This window comes from Lacerta agilis, chromosome 2 (genome assembly GCF_009819535.1).
Source record: "Lacerta agilis isolate rLacAgi1 chromosome 2, rLacAgi1.pri, whole genome shotgun sequence".
Lineage (NCBI taxonomy): Eukaryota > Metazoa > Chordata > Lepidosauria > Squamata > Lacertidae > Lacerta > Lacerta agilis.
The window spans coordinates 16,540,299-16,559,073 of record NC_046313.1 but is presented as its reverse complement, the minus strand read 5'-3'; the positions used below and the strand labels follow the sequence as shown (position 1 = coordinate 16,559,073).

Here is an 18,775-nt window from a genome sequence, read left to right as displayed (position 1 = left end):
GCATCGCTCAGTGGGGACGGCTTCCAGCAATTAAAAACCAAAAACCATGTTTGAGAGGTTCTTGTAGCAGCCTATCAATAAGGTTTTTTTGTTTTTGTTTTTTACAAATTACAAAGAAAAACCCAGTGGAAAATTATCTTATTAGGTAGGGAAGGTGATCCTATGTCCACCTGGAACATTGCAAGTAACATACCAGAGTGCACAAGAGGATTATTGCTTAGGTTCAGGCTGTGCAAAACAAAAATAAAAAAATAAAAAATAACACTCCCTGTGATTTATTTGCAGTTTTTGGGTTTTAGAGCCATGAAAGGAAACTTCAGCTGTTTCTTACGAGATCTACCGAGAAAACTATCAGCAGCGGTGCGAGCCTGAAGATATCTTTTAAAAAAAAAAAAAAATCACCAAAGCTTAAGAACACAACAAAACAAAAGAAGGAGAAAAATCTATAAATTAAATATTTCTGCAGTGTAGCATTAAAATGTCATTTGTGCATTTGCAGTAGCAAGTTAAAAATGTCTGATTAGGCATATTTAAACAATAGATTCGGGGAGGGTAGGGTGGAGAGATTGGCCTCCTTTATTTTCTTCCCTCCTCCATTTATAGCGCGATTCATTCTTTCCGTTCTCGTTTTCGAAATTAAATCAAGAGAATGGCAAAAGGGTAAAATAATAACAATAGTAATAATAATAATATAATAATAATAATAAAACCTAGTTCAAAGCAGCACTGGAAAATATTTAATTATTTAATGAAAAGCTTAACTATGGCAGGTTTAAGCAGTCCCAGTGAAAACGGGTCACCCTTCCATTTCCATAAAAATGGGGAGTGCTGAGGTGAACATGCACACACGCCCACACATACACAGACCCGCGCATGCGTGTACGCACATAGAAAAAAAAAGTTGTACGCTGTTTTTTTTGTTTGTTTGTTTCTGTTTTCCTGGTAAAGTGCTGATGGTGAAAGGTTGGGGGCGTTTGGGTGTGGTGCTATCAAGCAAGAAACACACTGTCCATCGATTCAAATGCCAACCCACCGAAAAGAAAAAAGAAAGAAAGAAAAGGAAAGGAAAAAAGAAAGAAAGAAGAGGGAGGGGGGAAAGAGAGGGCAGAAAGAGGTGGGTGGGAATGCCATTTACAGAGGACCATGCCGGGCTTCATACTTGGCAAGGACATTCTTGCATTTGCCCAGCTCTTTCCGTAGATCGGCCACCTCCTGGCGCAGAGCGGAGTTTTCCTTCTCCAGGAACGAGGCGCGAATGGCAATCTGGTTCTCCTTCAGCCTCCGAGCATCTCTGGACCGCTTGGCAGCCATGTTGTTCTTTCTGCGTCTTGCCCAGTATTTGTCATCCTGCTCATTAATCACAGAGAGGGGGAAAGGCAGCTTTAGACTTCAGCGGATTAACAGAGCTTCTGCTACAAGGCACCAGGGCAGGGTCGGCAGAGCACACTTCTACCGGCAGGGCTACATAAATTCTGCTCAGCCTTGGCTGCATACATGTCATACTGGTGACTGGGAGCGGCCGTCGGTACCATGTAACACCAGTCCCGAAAGACCTACATTGGCTCCCAGTACGTTTCTGAGCACAATTCAAAGTGTTGGTGCTGACATTTAAAGCCCTAAACGACCTCAGCCCAGTATACCTGAAGGAGCATCTCCATCCCCATCATTCAGCCCGGACACTAAGGTCCAGCTCCGAGGGCCTTCTGGCAGTTCCCTCTCTGTGGGAAGTGAAGCTACAGGGAACCAGGCAGAGGGCCTTCTCGGTGGTGGCGCCCTCCCATCAGATGTCAAGGAAGTAAACAACTATCTGACTTTTAGAAGACATTTGAAGGCAGCCCTGTTTAGGGAAGTTTTTGATGTTTTATCGAATTTTTAATATTCTGCTGGGAGCTGTCCAGAGCGGGGTATAAATAATAAATTGTTGTTGTTGTTCTTGTTGTTAACACATAAAGGATCTTCAGCGCTATTGTTAAGGGTGCTGTGGGGGTAAAACTACAGTTCCAATGATTTCTGGTGGGGTTTCTTTAAATGTATGGTCTGTATACAGTCCAAGTCTGAACATCCCAAGTAGTATGGGCTTCTGTTCTTCTTGTTTTAAGTCTCTAACTCTCATGTTTATGCATACTTTTTCTGAACTTTTCATTTCATTTCTGAATGTTTCATTTCTGAAACACACTTTTCTGAATATTTCATTTCATTTCTGAATGTTTCATTTCTGAAGCACACATTTCTGAATGTTTCATTTCTGAAACACACTTTTCTGAATGTTTCATTTCACTTTCAATTAGTATACCGCCTTTCTGTATTATTATACACAGAAGGTAGTTTGCAAGCTGAAGAAACAACAAAATAGCAACGGTCACACACTTAATATCAATCTGATCCAATACAAAAAAAATATCACCATAATTTTTAAATAGACAACTTATATCAAATAAAACCATTTCTAATAATCTGTTGGAATGTATTAAATATTAAATAACAGCAAATAATAATTAAACAATTTACACTTCTCAATTGCAACAAAGAATCACTAAACTGTAATCCGTAAAAATAACAGCAAGTCACATAAAGCGTACAAAACCGTGTAAAGGGATCAAATTGAGAAACAAGGACACACAACTAATAACATTAGTTAAAAAAAAAAATCCCTCAACTCCCTGTTGCCTAGAGAGGAAGACTGGAATAAAATGCAAGCAATTTAGGCTACCCAAAAAGTAACATTTGCATGCTCTGAAACCATCCTTACAATGCAACCCTACACAAGGCTACTCAGAACTAAGTTCCACTGAGTTCAGTGGAGCTTGCTTCCAGGTAAGTGGGTACAAGACTGTAGTATATCTCAGGAGCCTGGCTCCAGAGATATGCCAAAACCCTCTTTCCCCTCCCAGTTTTTCTACACCCCGTAGGCTACATCTTGGCTTCATAATACCCATCTCCGTCATCATCTCTGCAAAAAAACACAAAAACCAGCTTTAACTTCAGTTCATTCCTGGGCTTATCCAGGCCACGTACAACTCTATTTTAACAAATTACAAAGGCAAATCCTTTAATCCGGTCCTGAAAGAAGCAGGGCTGGCATCTAGAATCACATGCAGCCGAGAGACGATTGGCTGGCCTAATCTGCTTACCCCTTTCCAGAACTACTCTTCTGCACCATGGGAAACAGGAGAAAGATGTGACCAAACATCCTGGGAAGAGCCGAGGCCAGCTCTCGCTGCTATCTTAGAAGAAACTAGGACGACGGCCATGAACTCCTCTGAGAAAGCAAGGGGCAAGACAGCACTTTCCTGCTCTTAGTTTTTCCCAGGTTCCATCCTCTAACGGTTCCAATGTTTTCAAAGGTTTATGTTTCTTGAGCCAAGCCAGTAAATGAACACGGTGAATATGCACGCACTGGTTGCACCAGGATGTTATCTGGACTTAATAAGCTGAGATATGAATTAGCCATGTTCTCCTGATACACAGCTACTTCGTTCCTCCCTTGGTGCAACTGGGGAAAGCAGGTCAGGAAGACATAGTTGGCTACAGTTTCTAATATATGCCCAAACTGGGAAACTATGGTTAAGGGCTCCCGAGCAAACTACAGTACTGTCGTACCTTGGAAGTCGAACAGAATCCATTCCGGAAGTTCGTTCGACTTCCAAAATGTTCGAAAACCAAATTGTGGCTTCTGATTGGCTGCAGGAAGCTCCTGTAGTCAATCAGAAACTGTGGAAGCCCTGTTGGATGTTCGGCTTCCAAAAGAATGTTCGCAAACCGGAACACTAACTTCCGGGTTTGGGGCATTCGGGAGCCAAAACGTCCAAGTTCCAGGGCATTCGGGATCCAAGGTACGACTGTACTGAACTTTCAGCTGCAGCTTAACATATCAATATTAAGAATACGTATGATTTGTTAGACATACCCCTCTATCCCTGTTTTACAAACAACAAATCCCATACAGAAGCATTTTAGGCAATTTCCCAAGGACACAATGGTGCAGCTGGGAACTAAATTATCCTGACTATTTATTTTTAGTGTTAGAATTATATCTTTTACTGTTAATTTTATTTATTTTTAAATGTGTTTCTTGATCATTTCAATATTCCTTGCAACTCAAAGGTTTTACATTTGTACCTTGGAAGTTGAACGGACTTGCAGAATAGATTCCAAAATGTTCGAAAACCAAAGCACGGCTTCTGATTGGCTGCAGGAAGCCCCATCGGACGTTCGGCTTCCAAAAGAACATTCGAAAACCGGAACAATCACTTCCAGGTTTCGATCATTCGGGAGCCGATCTGTTCGGGAGCCAAGGCATTCGAGATCCAAATACGACTGCACTACAATTGAGCAATTTATATAGTTTTCTTTGAATAAATACAATAAATAAATTTATATTTATAATTACTGTATATTTATGTCCTGTCTTCCTTCCCAAAGGAACTCAAACCTTTATCTCACGTGGGAACTCAAGGATACCTGCTTGATTTTATTACAGATATTTTATACCACTGCCAGGTCCCTTCCCATATTCATGGTTGCTGACCCAAACATTGACCACACCTAAACCCGCTTAACTTCAGCAAAGTTGCTACATCCTGTGCCTTCAGATCATGCCATGTTACGTTACGGGCAACCATTAAGATGTTTCAACCGCAGACCCATTCTACCCCTTGCTCTGTGAGTTTCGCCATTCATTAACTTTTAATCCACTTGGCTCTCAAAATCTTATGTGCCAACATTATTTTTGGATGATTAAATAGCAGCTTCTTTCATTCCAGAGAATGAGGCAGCCAAGGAAGCACTTGTCTAGGGATAAAAACCTGCCACACACAATTTTTTTTGAAGCAGATTAGACTGGTCAAATGAAAGCAACACAGCTCAGATTTTTTTTTTAAAAAAAAAGGAAGGAAGGAATAGAATAGAATAGAATAGAATAGAATAGAATAATAGAGACCCAAGGTGTGTATTTTCAGGGCCGTCTTAAGGAGATCGGCCGCCGTGGCACAGTGATCCCTCTGGCGCCCCCGGCGTACCGCCTCTCCGCTGCCTCCCTCTCGTGCTTCCCGCCCCTCGGGAGGGGGGGGGTGGGTGAGCAGGGGATGAGGGGCGTGGCACTGGAGCGGTGTGGGGCTCTGCGCGCCCTTCCAGTGCTCCCGGGACGGGAGGCAAGGGCGGCCGGCTCGCAGCCCGCCCGGGACCGTCATGGGCAGCAGTGGTTGCGCCGCTGGCGTGCGAGCGCCCAGCCGACAGCCCGCTCTTGGGGGTGGAGGCGGGTTGGGGAGGGGGGCGGCCGGTATGCCAGTGGGCTTGATCCTTCCGGCGCCCCCATGAGTCCAGGGCGTCCAGGGGAGAGCGCTGGCGGTGCAAGCACCTGGCCGTCCGTGGGGGCAGAAGGGAGGCCGCCAGCAGGGCCGCGCTACTCTAAGATGGGGCTGTGCCACCAGCATGCAAGCGCCTGCCCGCCCACCCGCCCGTGGGGTCAGGTTGGGGAGGGGCGCCCGGTATTCCGGCGGGCTTGCGGGGGCGCCCCTGGGGGCCCGGCGTCCTGGTGCGCCGCGCCACCAGCCCAAATGGACGAGACGGCCCTGTGTATTTTTTATTTTAATGATATTTTAATGTTCCACTTTTAATTGCATTTGACCTATTAGATAGAATGCAGGAAAGGAAAGTTTTGATTTCTGTGTAAGGTTCGTGTGCGCCTGCATTTTACAACCTTGTTGCTCTCTGGGCCATAAACAAGAGACCCAATCTAACCCTGAAAGTGGTACAACTGACCATTCAGGATGTTATTCTACGTTCTAATCCCAGAACATTATAATCCATCTAGAAATCAGCAGAATGGCTATAGGACCATGCCTTAGCCTACTCTCTGGACCTCCAGAACAGTTTCCAGCTGGTTGGACACCAGTCCCAATTTACCTTCAGATCCTCTGGGATGAAGACTTTGCGAGCTTTCTTAATCATTGGCTGCGGCTTAAGTTCCTCCTCGGAGAACTTGCGCTTGCGGGGGTCAAACATCTCCTGGCCAGGAATGCTGGAAAGAGCGAGGTCGGCCGGGTCAGGTTCATACCCCACCGGAACCTGAATGGTCTCTGGATCGATGGGGCTTGGCGTGTTGCGATTTGCAGGCACGATTTGACCTGCAGAAAGCAGAGACACCATGGTAAGGAAACCAAAAGGGAGAGAAGGTTGCAAATTTGTGGTATAACACACACACACACAAACTGCTCCATGACCCACGTAAAAAATGGAGAGACCAAGGACCTCCAAAACTTTTCTGAACCTTGCAATCATGGCAAAACACATCTCAAAAATGAAAACGCTTTATAAAAAAAACCAGAGCATATATGAGTTATAAAGTACAAATAATCCTGGGAAATATATGACATCAATTACAGAGGAATAGTCCATCCTAGAACGATGAGACTTAACTTTAATTATCTTTCCCTGTTCATAAAACCTGCAAGTGGATAAATGAATCAAGTAGAGGCCACTCATGTTCCTCTACGTTTGTAAAAACAATGAAATCATTCCATATTGTGTCCAAACAAATCTACATTGGTCCTCCAGACTGGACTCCAACTCCCATCATGCTTCACCACTGGCTAGCATGGCTGGGGATGATGGGAGTTGGAGTCCAATACATTTCCCAAGCCCTCTGCTCTATGGTCTCGTGCTCCTTGTTCCATGGAACTGCCAATGTTTGCGCCCAAACTGAAACACACACACACACACACACACACACACACACACACCAAAGTGTCATTTCTCTCATCTGAAATTGGTTCTCAGCCTTCCATGTCCAAATTTCCAGAATAACAGGACATTATAAAAAGGTGGCGGTGGGGAATAGTGTGAAGTTAGAGGTGCCACAAAGGACACGAGCCAAGCTGATTGTGTAACACGTTCTACGGATGGTACCAATAACATTTGCTTCCAGGAAGGGCTGGGAAGCACTTGGGAGATGAGAGAGGTGGATCAAAGGGATATTTCTTCCCCAGAATACACAAAAAAAAATTGAAAAAGGGCAGCAAGGAATTCAATTGTTATCCCTCGTACCCACAGCAGAAAGTTTCCTTCTCACACTGTGCGCCATGTCACTCAATGCCAAGATCTGAAGTGCTGAAAACTGGGCATATCCTGCCTGGTTTCATAAACATCATTCCATTGATTAAACAGTCTTGTCGCAGAGAATCAAAAGTTGATGTTGGATGATAAATCGGGCAGTTTTAATATAATTCCATTTGTAGGAAGGGTGGCTAAGGAGCAGTCTCAGAAAATCAGCTGTGAGCCAGAAAGTGCCTGGTGGTCGCCAGATTGTCTCACACATTTTCCTGTTTTCAGAGCACTTTTGAACATGTCCAAAATGTTCTTTCTAGATACCTGGATTCGAGACACCGGAGCCCCTTGGTTCACTTTGCCCACTCTGGGCTGGATTTGGGTCATTTTCATCACCCACCAAGCAATGTATACATTTCTGTTCCATTTAAGCATTCCTATCTTGTGCTGCTATGTGTGACTGACAGTGCTGTCATCTGCATGTTTACTTCGAACCAGTGTTTCCCAAACTTGGCTCTCCAGCTGTTTTTGGACTACAATTCCCATCATGCCTAGCTAGCAAGACCAATGGTCAGGGATGATAGGAATTGTAGTCCCATAACACTGATCACTGATGGAATGGGACACAGTGACAGAAACCAGAGTGCAAGGAAATGCCGTTTACCTTCCCACTGCAGTGGTACCTATTTATCTACTTGCACTGGTGTGCTTTCGAACTGCTAGGTTGGCAGGACCTCAGTATGGATACTTTCCCACAGAACAGGGGCGGCCATACTAAAAGCCCTGCTCTGAGTTACTAAAGAGTGGGTTTCTGATATTGGGGGGGGGGCTTTAAGGGGGGGGGAAACAACTATGATGCAAAATGCAGTGACCTGCTGAGTCTACATATATGAGAAAAGACAGACTCTTCCTATTTTGCTACATAGGAAGAAATAATCCACATGTGAATGAGAGAGATCAATGAGAGAGAGAGAGAGAGAGAGAGAGAGAGAGAGAGAGAAATCAATTCCTCTTTGAAACAAAAGCATTCCAGAACTTTGTGCCGATTCACTCAAACGCTATCAGGTATACTAACCCGGAACATTATCTTTGAGGGACATTCACTGTCTACATGCAATCCTGCCAGGGCCCACTCAACCTAACACAATTCTTATATGTGCACAGGTACTCCTTTTTCACCAGCAGACAATAGCTGACTGCACTTTCCATCCCGTTCCACAGCGGTTCCACAGGTATTTCTGTAGAACCACCCACCAAATCCCGCCTGGGCCTGGTGTGCTATTTTTAGAACGCTTGGGTTCATCCTAATACAAGGTGGGTCAAATGAGGACAGTGTACAAAAGGTCACATGTCTAGCAGAGAGAGCTGGGGACTAATCCTGCCTCAGCAAACTCCGCAGCTGTGACAACATCCAGTACAAGAGGTGGTCAGCAAACCGCAGTCAGCTGAAAGGGAAACCTGCAAGCAAAGGGGAACACTTGGTTCCCTCTTAAAATTGCCCTGCAGTGTTCGTGCTCACCCTTCATCCAAAATAGAGTAAGGAAGAATTCAGTTCCACTGACAAAGGAACACAGGATATCAAGCCAGACCACGGGTTCATCTACAGTAGCTTTCGTTTAGAAAGAAAACACAAGCAGTTCCTGCTGAGGCTGAACACCTTCGCGTAGATGGTGTTCAAAAGCTCGCTTCCAGTTGGTTCATTTATTTTATTTTCTGCAAAAAAGAAAAAAGAAAAAGAAAAAAGAAAAGAGTTCTGCTCGTTCCATGGCACCAACCTGATTTCGACAGGGAACTTTAGAAAGTCCTGTGGAAAACAAAATTGGTGCGTATATGAGTCAGTGCCCAGGTGCCTTTTCTGTTCCCTACAGAACAACCTTCGCAATGTCTCTTCTGCGTTTTGTGCACCACACCCGTGTGGCATAACTCTGCAAGAATCACTGGGCTGCTTGCTGACCTTCCCACTTAACTATGAAGCAACAGTGGTGGTTGTGATACTTAAACTCTGTACACAACCCCAAGCTGAGGTGCATGCCTTCAGTGTAAGCGATGTTGTTGTTGTTCAGTCGTTCAGTCGTGTCCGACTCTTCGTGACCCCATGGACCAGAGCACGCCAGGCACGTCTATCCTTCACTGCCTCTCGCAGTTTGGCCAAACTCATGTTAGTAGCTTCGAGAACACTGTCCAACCATCTCATCCTCTGTCGTCCCCTTCTCCTTGTGCCCTCCATCTTTCCCAACATCAGGGGCTTTTCTAGGGAGTCTTCTCTTCTCATGAGGTAAGCAATGAATACCCTCAAATGAAACCAAGAGGTTTAAGTAAAACATGCCGTGTAATGGGAAACAATTTACAGGTAGGTAGCTGTGTTGGTCTGCCATAGTCAAAACAAAATAAAAAAAAATTCCTTCCAGTAGCACCTTAGAGACAAACTGAGTTTGTTCTTGGTATGAGCTTTTGTGTGCATGCACACTTCTTCAGATAAAGAAATAAGCAGGGGAGACCAGTTCAAAACCCTGCTCAGGCATGAAGCTGGGTAGATGTGCCGAGACAAGTGGTCTCTATCAGCCAACCTGCCTTGCAGGGTTGTTGTGAAGATTAACCAGTGAGGAAGGACGGGATTTGAATGTGATAAAATCAAATGCAAAGCCTTCTTACTGCAGATGAGTAATGGCAGCGTAATTAAGTACAGAAGTGATTTTTATTTTTTGAGCGCCTATTCGTTTCATTGTCCTGTAGGGCGTTTTGTTTTGCTGTCCCTGTTTCTCAGCGTGAACGTAGAGAAGAAACACAAGCTGCGGCGCCTCACCATTTGCAAGTTACCGAGAAATTTGAGAAACATGTATTCTCCAGGAGGGGAACACTTTCCATGCCACATTTCCCCTTCACACCTGAGATATATCATGAAATGAATAGGATTTTTAAAATAACCTTTGTAAAGCAACAACACCAGAAGCTTTTCTTTTGGGAATTATAGGGACAGAACTACCTAAATTGTATAGAAACTTATTCATGTATGCTACTACAGCATACTTGCCCAAAAATGGGAAGGAGGAGGAAGAGGAGGAGGAGTTCCAGCAAAGGAAGAATGGATACAAAAACTTATGGAATAGCAGAAATGGCGAAAACTCACCGGAAGAATAAGAAATCAACTTTTTAAAAAGGAATGGAAATGGTTTATTGAATATTTACAGATCAATTGTAAACAGATAAGAACACTGGCATTGTACTAACCTGCAGTTTCATAAGAGTATATATTTAAAGAGAAGATGAATAAATGAACAAATGAGGTTAATTTGGATATGCAGAAGATATTAAAAAATAAATTTAAGGAACCGCAGAAAGGGGGGGGGGGAAGGAAGTCAAGTTTTGAAATGTCAAAATGATTGTGAAATTAATGAAATGCATAAAATCAGTGAAATGTATAAACTTGAAAAGTACAAATAAAAATTCAATGGAGGCTCTTTACAGCAGAGAAAATCATCCCGGGGCCTTTCATGTGGCGCTGCGCTATAATTCCCACTGCCTCTTACCAGCAGCCATGCTAGCTGGGGCTAATGGCATTGGTTGCCCCTCCTCTACAGTGTTTCCAGGTATCCCCCCCCCCAGCGGTTTGCAAGGCCTGGTGCTTAAAAGGATTGTCAAACACACAGGTGCGTTGAAGGAGCACTCAGCTGTCTCTTCAGTCAAAACGCCTGAAAATCTGGCTTGCAATACAGTGATACCTCGGTTTACGAACTTAATCCATTCCTGAAGTCCATTCTTAAACCAAATCCGTTCTTAAACAGAGGCGCGCTTTCCCTAATGAGACCTCCTGCTGCTGGTGCCCTTCCACCGTTAAATTTCTGTTCGTAGACCGAGGTAAAGTTCGCAACCCGGGACACTACTTCCGGTTTTGCGGAGTTCGTAAACCGAATAGTTTGTAAAAAGGACTGTTCGTAAACCGAGGTACCACTGTACTTAGGAAAGGCCTAGATGTTATGTAGCTGCATATGCAGTGCTATTTTTCTAGAAGAAAATGGCACTGGAACGGCCCGCTCCTCCCTCGCCTCCCTTCCCCCTTGCCCTGGTCCCCCTCGCACCCTGCGAGCTCTTTTGTGGCGGGCTGTGGCTGCACTCGAAGTGACCCATTTCTGATTGCGGCACCAGTGGGTTTCTCAATAGGAGGGAGAGGCGGGCAGGGGACCACCGGGTCGGAGCCAGCCGGCTTCTGAGTGGGGCAGAAAGGGAGCAGGGAGTGAGAGGAAACCAAAAAAGGCAAGGAAAGAAAAGGGGATGGAGAGAAGGGTAAGGGGGTGATAGAACCTAGAGTAGAACATCTCACACACACCTCTCAGGTAGAAACAGTGTTAGAAACTCAGGTCTGTAAGCTAGGTGCCAAATGGCTTCTTAAACCAGGGTGACAGTTGCCTTGTCGCCAGTCGAAAGTTGCATTTTTGATTACGACTTTTGGGTTCCTGAAATTCACACTGATTGTGCGGATAAATTGTTTGGGGTCCACATATAGCTCACGGGCCGGTCGCCTGTGCAACAGATGATCCAGTCTGAAGACCCTTGAAGTAGGCAGCGTTTAGACCTTTTCAGAACAAACCAAATGTCTGCTGTCCCTCATCGGAGGCACCAGGAAGGCCTCACAATTGCTTTGGCAGCGAGGCCAACCCTAATTCATCGGCTCGGGAAATTCTGTGTGATCTACTGTCGTGAAGTCCCATCTCTGTCCTATTTTTACAGAGTCGGCGGTGTTGCCGTGGCAACTGTCATGTCATCTCACTCCTGCTGGATTTGACATACAGATCCATCACCTTCATGGGAGGGGGGGGGACAAGTGTTTTTTTTTAAAATAATAATAATAATAATAATAATAATAATAATAATAATAATAATAATTACTTCACAACCCCCACCCAGGTATATAAAAATACCAATTTCAGAAAAGCCCTTCCATTTATATTTGGCTTTTCTGAAATTTTATTATACACCAGCCCTATGTACACGCCACACGTCTCATCATTAGAAGGTTCCTGTCCCGCCCACCCCCTGCCTGCGTTGCTGAGGGAACAGTGAAGTCAGCACTTCTAGGAAAATGCTGTTTAATATATTCCCCCCAAATAATATCATTCCCATGCACTGGTGGTAATTCTTTTTTTCTTTTTCCTTTTAGGTATTTTTTATTAAAGATTTTCTTGATTTACAAAGGTAGTGCAATGTCTCTCTCGTATTTTTTCCATGTAACATTTTTACAAATCAGTTTTGGTTGTTGAGACATTAGGAAGAAAAGGGGGAAAGAGGTGGGTGGGATGGGGAGATAGGTGGGGTGGGGTGATGATGTTTCTATTTTACTTAATATATGTAGGGTTTGGTGTCAGCATTGTTTGTGCAGGTTCTCTGTTGTTTGCTTGTGCTCCTTTGGTGGTGAGAGAGGTCGGGGTTGGCGTAGGGTGCGATTGTTCATTTGTGGTTGGCTGTGGTGGTCTTCGGTTTCCTGTGTGAGTGGGGTGGGTGAGTGTTTTTGATCAGGTTAGCCATATTGATTTGTATGTTGTGGGTAGATTTTTGTCATTGTCTTGTTGGGCTGTGTGTGTGATGAAGGGGAGCCATACTGGGGTGAAGGCGTCTTCTTCTGTTTGTCCCCATGTCAGTTTCAGCTTACTGGTTAGTTTTTCTAGCAGGGCTGTTTCCCATACTATTTTGTACTATTGGTCCATGCTTACTCCTGACAGTTACAGGTGGGTAGCCATGTTGGTCTGCCATAGTCGAAACAAAATAGAAAATTCTTTCCAGTAGCACCTTAGAGACCAACTGAGTTTGTTCTTGGTATGAGCTTTCGTGTGCATGCACACAGGTATCTGAAGAAGTGTGCATGCACACGAAAGCTCATACCAAGAACAAACTCAGTTGGTCTCTAAGGTGCTACTGGAAAGAATTTTCTACTCCTGACAGGTCTCTCCAGTGTCTGGTTATGATGTTTCTGGCTGCCGAGAGTAAGTGGGTTATGAGTTCTTTGTGGTGTGAGTGGGCATTGTTGTCTTGGAAGATGTTTAGTAAGACCAATTCTGGGGTGATTTCTAGCACTTGCTTGGTTATCTTACATATTTCTCGTATGGTTGTTGTCCAGAATAGGTGGGAATTCTAAGAGGAATTGCTGGTTCAAGTTGTGGAAGAATAAAAAATAAAAGCAGAAAAGAAAAGAAAGATCCAGAGAGACATCGAGAGAAATGTGCTTGGTCTCTCTTCATATGCATTCATTCCACATTCACCACACCCTATCAAGACAGTATTTACATACCCCCACACAAAAGCAACAAGATCAATTCTGCCCGTGTCAATTTTGCATCCAAGGCAGCTGTCTACCAGCTCCATCTTGTATGCTGGCTGAGACCCTACCTGCCCGCAGACCGTCTCGCCAGAGTGGTGCATGCTCTGGTTATCTCCTGCTTGGACTACTGCAATGCGCTCTACGTGGGGCTACCTTTGAAGGTGACCCGGAAACTACAATAAATCCAGAATGCGGCAGCTAGGCTGGTGACTGGGAGCAGCCGCCGAGACCACATAACACCGGTCCTGAAAGACCTACATTGGCTCCCAGTATGTTGCCGAGCACAATTCAAAGTGTTGGTGCTGACCTTTAAAGCCCTAAACGGCTTCGGCCCAGTATACTTGAAGGAGCATCTCCACTCCCGCCGTTCAGCCCGGAGACTGAAGTCCAGCTCCGAGGGCCTTCTGACCGTTCCCTCACTGCGAGAAGTGAGGCTACAGGGAACCAGGTAGAGGGCCTTCTTGGTAGTGGCGCCCGCCCTGTGGAATGCCCCCTCCCATCAGATGTCAAGGAGATAAAGAATTACACAACTTTTAGAAGACATCTTATATCAGGAAGTTTTTAATGCTTGATGTTTTACTATGTTTTTATATATGCTGTATGCTGCTCAGATTAGCTGGGGAAACCCAGCCAAATGGGCGGGGTATAACAACAACAACAACAACAACAACAACAACAACTCACAATACACAGGACACACACAAAAGCACGGATGCTTTAGCTGAGTTTCCTGCATTGCCTGGGGTTGGACTAGATGACTCTTGGGGTCCCTTCCAACTCCACAAATCTATGAACTCTCCCAATGAGACTGTTATTCACATGGCTACACTGGTCACAAATGAAGCACTGAATGGGGTGGGTGGGGGGTTCAGGGTGTTGAGACTATGTGTTGTTTCTTTCAGGGGAATGGTTTGGGAGCGACACAGGGAGAGGTCCCACCGAACAGTACACAAATGTTTTTGGTTTTTTTCCTTTCACCCTTTTCTTAACTGTTTATAAAAAGTGGGGTTTAGCTTGCTGTCAGAAAAACTTGTCAGTTAATAAAAGAGCTGATCTGGTAAAATGGAACAAATAGAGAATCAATACCTTGGAACTGAACTGATCAACCATCCTTCTTTTGCAAAGCATCAGAAACAGGTTCATTTCAACCGTGGGTAAAAGTGGGCTTCTACAAGCTAAAAGATTTCCCCCCCCCCCTTTACTAATAGAAAACTTCTTTCGAGTCCAGAATTAATCTTTGGACTAAGAGACATTGCCTATAGCTGGTTAGAAATTCATCGACTCACATATTTCTCAACGAACCAAAAACAATCACTCAAGCTACATGACACCAGAAGCCCCAAAACAAAAAGGAATAATTTCCCAAACTCAAGGAATAATTTCCCAAACTCATGGTGTTGTTGTTTTTACCTTGCTACACAAACCTCTTTGCCATTTTTTAAATGGTAAATCATTATTCACATTATTATTGGGTAGGTCAAGTATTGAATGCAACCTGATGACTCTTTGAGACTCATCTGATTCAGTGAGGCCCCCACAAAAACCGAATTGCAGCACCAGAATGTAAAGTACCGAGTAAATGAAGCTGTCCTATAATTAGTTTGCCCGAGGAAGTAAATTGGACTCTGGAACGCCCATCTCTTCGTATTTGCTATTTAGCTTTGAACCACAACAAGTTGGGACTGATTCACACACACATGCACACACGCCTACATCCCTCGGCATGTCTCATTCGATGACTAATCGGAGGATTACTTGCGGCTCAAACCCGCAAACTGGCTTCCTTGAAGGCTGGTCTACACATGCAAGAGAATGAAGCGATGTACCACTCCGTTGGAAGAATGGACAGCATCACTTCAGCCTGTATGTAGTGGGGGGGCGCTCCAGTTTGGAGTGCCTGTCAACATGAAAAACAACTTGCAAATGAAAATATGCTATGATATTATTATCATTAATATTATTAATATTTTGTCCCATGCCATTGACCCAAGTATTCTAGTTTTCTATCTCGACTGAGGTTTTAGCACATCCATCTTTCTTTCTTTCTTTCTTTCTTTCTTTCTTTCTTTCTTTCTTTCTTTCTTTCTTTCTTTTAAAAAAGTGTCCATCCATCACCCACCATTGCTTATGGCACTGCACAGCCAATAGGGAAGCTCCACCTGTCGCATTCTGATCTGGGATGCCTGTAAGGCTGGGCGACATCTGCTTTTTAACATTTCAGTCTATCGCCAGCTAAACATCACAATATACCGACATATCACAACATCTGAAATAAGGATGGAGCTGGTTTTTTCAACTTTGTGATACATCGCCAGCTAAACATTGTGCTATACTGATATAACTTCTTCTTCTTCTTCTTCTTTGGCGATCATTCGCAGCCGAGTAAGATTGTCTTCTATAAGTTTTTAAAAGTTTTAAAAATGAGTCCGTAAGTGACTGTGGAGGCCAATTCTGGATCCACACATCCTTCCACAGTGGAGACATAGGTTTCTGGGTGGGAGTTGATCACAGTGAGGGTTTGCCAAACGTGCCTTCCTCTTAGCACATTTCTCCCTTTCATCCTGAGTTCGAACATCTTCAAAGCCCATGACATCTTTGGTAAAGGCTGTTCTCCAATTGGAGCGCTCACAGATCAGTGTTTCCCAGTTGTTGGTGTTTATACTACATTTTAAAAAAAATTGTCTTGAGAGTTTTTGAACCTCTTTTGTTGACCACCAGCATTACGCTTTCCATTTTTAAGTTTGGCATAGAGTAGTTGCTTTGGAAGACGATAATCAGGCATCCGCATAACATGACCAGTTCAACGAAGTTGATGTTGAAGAATCAATGCTTTGACACTGGTGATCTTTGCTTCTTCCAGTACACTGGCATTAGTTTGCCTGTTTTCCCACGTGATGTGTAAAAATTTTCGGAGACACTGTTGATGGAATCTTCCGAAGAGTTGGAGATGGCGTTTATAAAGTGGTCCATGTTTTGCAAGCATACAGTGATATATCACAATGTATATATCACAATGTTTGAAATAAGGATGGAGCTGGTTTTCAACTCTACGATACATCAGCAGCTAAACATACTGTGTGATATGTTGGCTAGCTTCATGGTTTTCCCCACATTGTGCATTTTGCACCACACACACATAAACATACCCTAATACATCGCGATTCGCAATATATTGCCAGGTCAGAATTTTTAAAACCAATATCATGATATGGACTTCAAACTGGTTTTGGATGATACATCATCCAGCCCTAACAAACATCATGATTTGCAATATATTGCCAGGTCAAAAACTATGAAATCACGATATGAACTTAAAATCGGTTTTGGAAGATATATTGATGCATCACCAAGCCCTAGATGACTGTTTCTCACAAGTATACCATGATGCTGCGTTGGTCATCAAAAATTGAATAAGCATGTGTGTGTGAACTCTTCCTCAGTTCAGCTCTGAATAAACACAAGCAGTGCCATTTGTCAATTCATATAAAGCATTTACAGTCCCCACACCCACAGATTATTTTTCTTCCCAAAACTATGATTAATACCTAGAAAGCCAAGGCTTCTTCAGGGATTTCAAGGCAATACGCTGCTTTGGCTAATCTCAGAGTCAAGCTTATCTCAAGGCACGGTTCAAGTTTGCAGCAAGTTTGGCACGTCCACCGCCTGTGACAAAACATATTTATATCTCTTTCCTTTGAACTGCTTCCAGCCCCAATCCTAAAAGGAGGGGACCCTGACATCTGAGACCCTCCGATCCCACTTTCAAGTGAATGGGCCTCTGGCAAAGGCCGGACGCCACAGTTTCACATCCCAAAGAAGACACTGTGTCACAGACATGGGCCCTGTTCCGATTTATTCAAGCACGAACCGGGCTTCAAAATGATCTGATCATTACAAATCACGATAGCCTTGGCAGGAAGAGAGGGAGACGGAAACAGTGGCCCCCAATCCCTTGCAACCATCTCTGCACCAAACCCTTCTAAATTCTCTGAACAGCTCTTCCGTTGAACAAAACAACGAAACAAAACGTGGGATCCACCCTTTTCTGCAGCCAAAGCCAAGCTGTCATTCTGGAGCCAAGCGGAACGTCCCCTACGGGCCGATTCCAAGGACCGCGAAACGATCATTTTCAGATGCAGGTGCAAATCTTATGTGAACTCTGCTGAACTTGAAACAGACGCACAGCCTGTGGCTGTTAGCCTTAAAAGAAAAAGGAAAGGGGCTTGCATGGGGATGGCTTTGAAAAACAGAATTAGAAGATTTCAAATGCTCGCCTGGTGCATTTTGCATTGTTGCTTAGGGCTGGGCCTGATCTCTGCCCATGAGACCAAGCATGGCACTTTCCTGTGCAGCATCAGGAAAAATCTCTTGGTTTTGCTCCATATTGTTCCTGACTCCTCAGTTCCTGAGAATCACGGGATTTAATAATAATAATAATAATAATAATAATAATAATAATAATAATAATAATTTTATTTATTTATACTCTGCCCATCTGGCTGGGTTTCCCCAGCCACTCTGGGCGGCTCCCAACAGAATATTAAAAACACGACAAAACATCAAACATTAAAAACTTCCCTAAACAGGGCTGCCTTCAGGTGTCTTCTAAAAGTCAGATAGTTGTTTATTTCCTTGACATCTGATGGGAGGGTGTTCCGCAGGGCAGGCGCCACCACTGAGAAGTCCTTCTGCCTGGTCCCCTCACTTCTTGCAGGGAGGGAATCACCAGAAGGCCCTCAGAGCTGGACCTCAGGGTCTGGGTTGAATGGTGGGGGGTGGAGACACTCCTTCAGGTAAACAGGGCCGAGGCCATTTAGGGAAGGCAAAGGACAACAGCCCTGTTCTGGATCAGGACCTCACATCGTGCTGTTGTGACTCAAAGTGCCAACTCTTGCCCAATACTGTCCATGCTGGCCTGCCTTTTGAGTGAGGGAATTCCTCCCAAACACTGCATTGATTCATAGGTAGCCTAACCATAGTAACAGAAGGGGGCCTTGCAGGTCAACTAGTCCAGCCCTCGTTCAATGCAAGAACTGTTTGGCCTCTGAACTCTCTCTGCTTCTCACTCAAACACATGGAAGCTGGGTGGTGAAAACGTCCCTGTCTCTAGCATTCACACATTCAGTGGGGATGCCCAGCTGCATTTGGTTGCTTTTAAATAAAGATCAGACAAATTCACAAAGGAGTTGAGGTTACATCAACGGCTATTAGCCACGATAGCTAAAGCAGGGTTTCTCAAACTTGGGTCTCCAGCTGTTTTTGGACTACAACTCCCATCATCCATGACCTGCTAGTTTGGGATGGTGGGAGTTGTAGTCCAACAACAGCCGGAGACCCAAGTTTGGGAAACCCCGAGCTAAAGGGTTGCTAAATGGGACATGTTCAGCAGGATGTCTGCAAAGGGGCACTGGCTCAACGCCA

The 18,775-nt window shown here is 44.3% G+C and overlaps 1 protein-coding gene across 2 annotated transcripts in view; it reads right to left on the bottom strand.

Annotated features, from left to right (window-relative positions):
• Window positions 1–396: 396 nt before the first annotated feature.
• The window catches only part of HLF (HLF transcription factor, PAR bZIP family member), a 61,528-nt gene continuing 43,149 nt past the window's right edge, over window positions 397–18,775 (bottom strand). Inside the window, exons 3-4 of one of the 2 annotated variants that reach the window (XM_033138727.1) lie at window positions 5,905–6,125; window positions 397–1,350 (exon numbers count right to left, since the gene is read on the bottom strand). In XM_033138727.1, the coding sequence (XP_032994618.1) occupies window positions 1,132–1,350; window positions 5,905–6,125 (440 nt within the window). In that variant the 3' untranslated portion in view covers window positions 397–1,131. The remainder of the gene's footprint in view (window positions 1,351–5,904; window positions 6,126–18,775) is intronic. The other variant, XM_033138728.1, reaches the window with a different exon arrangement.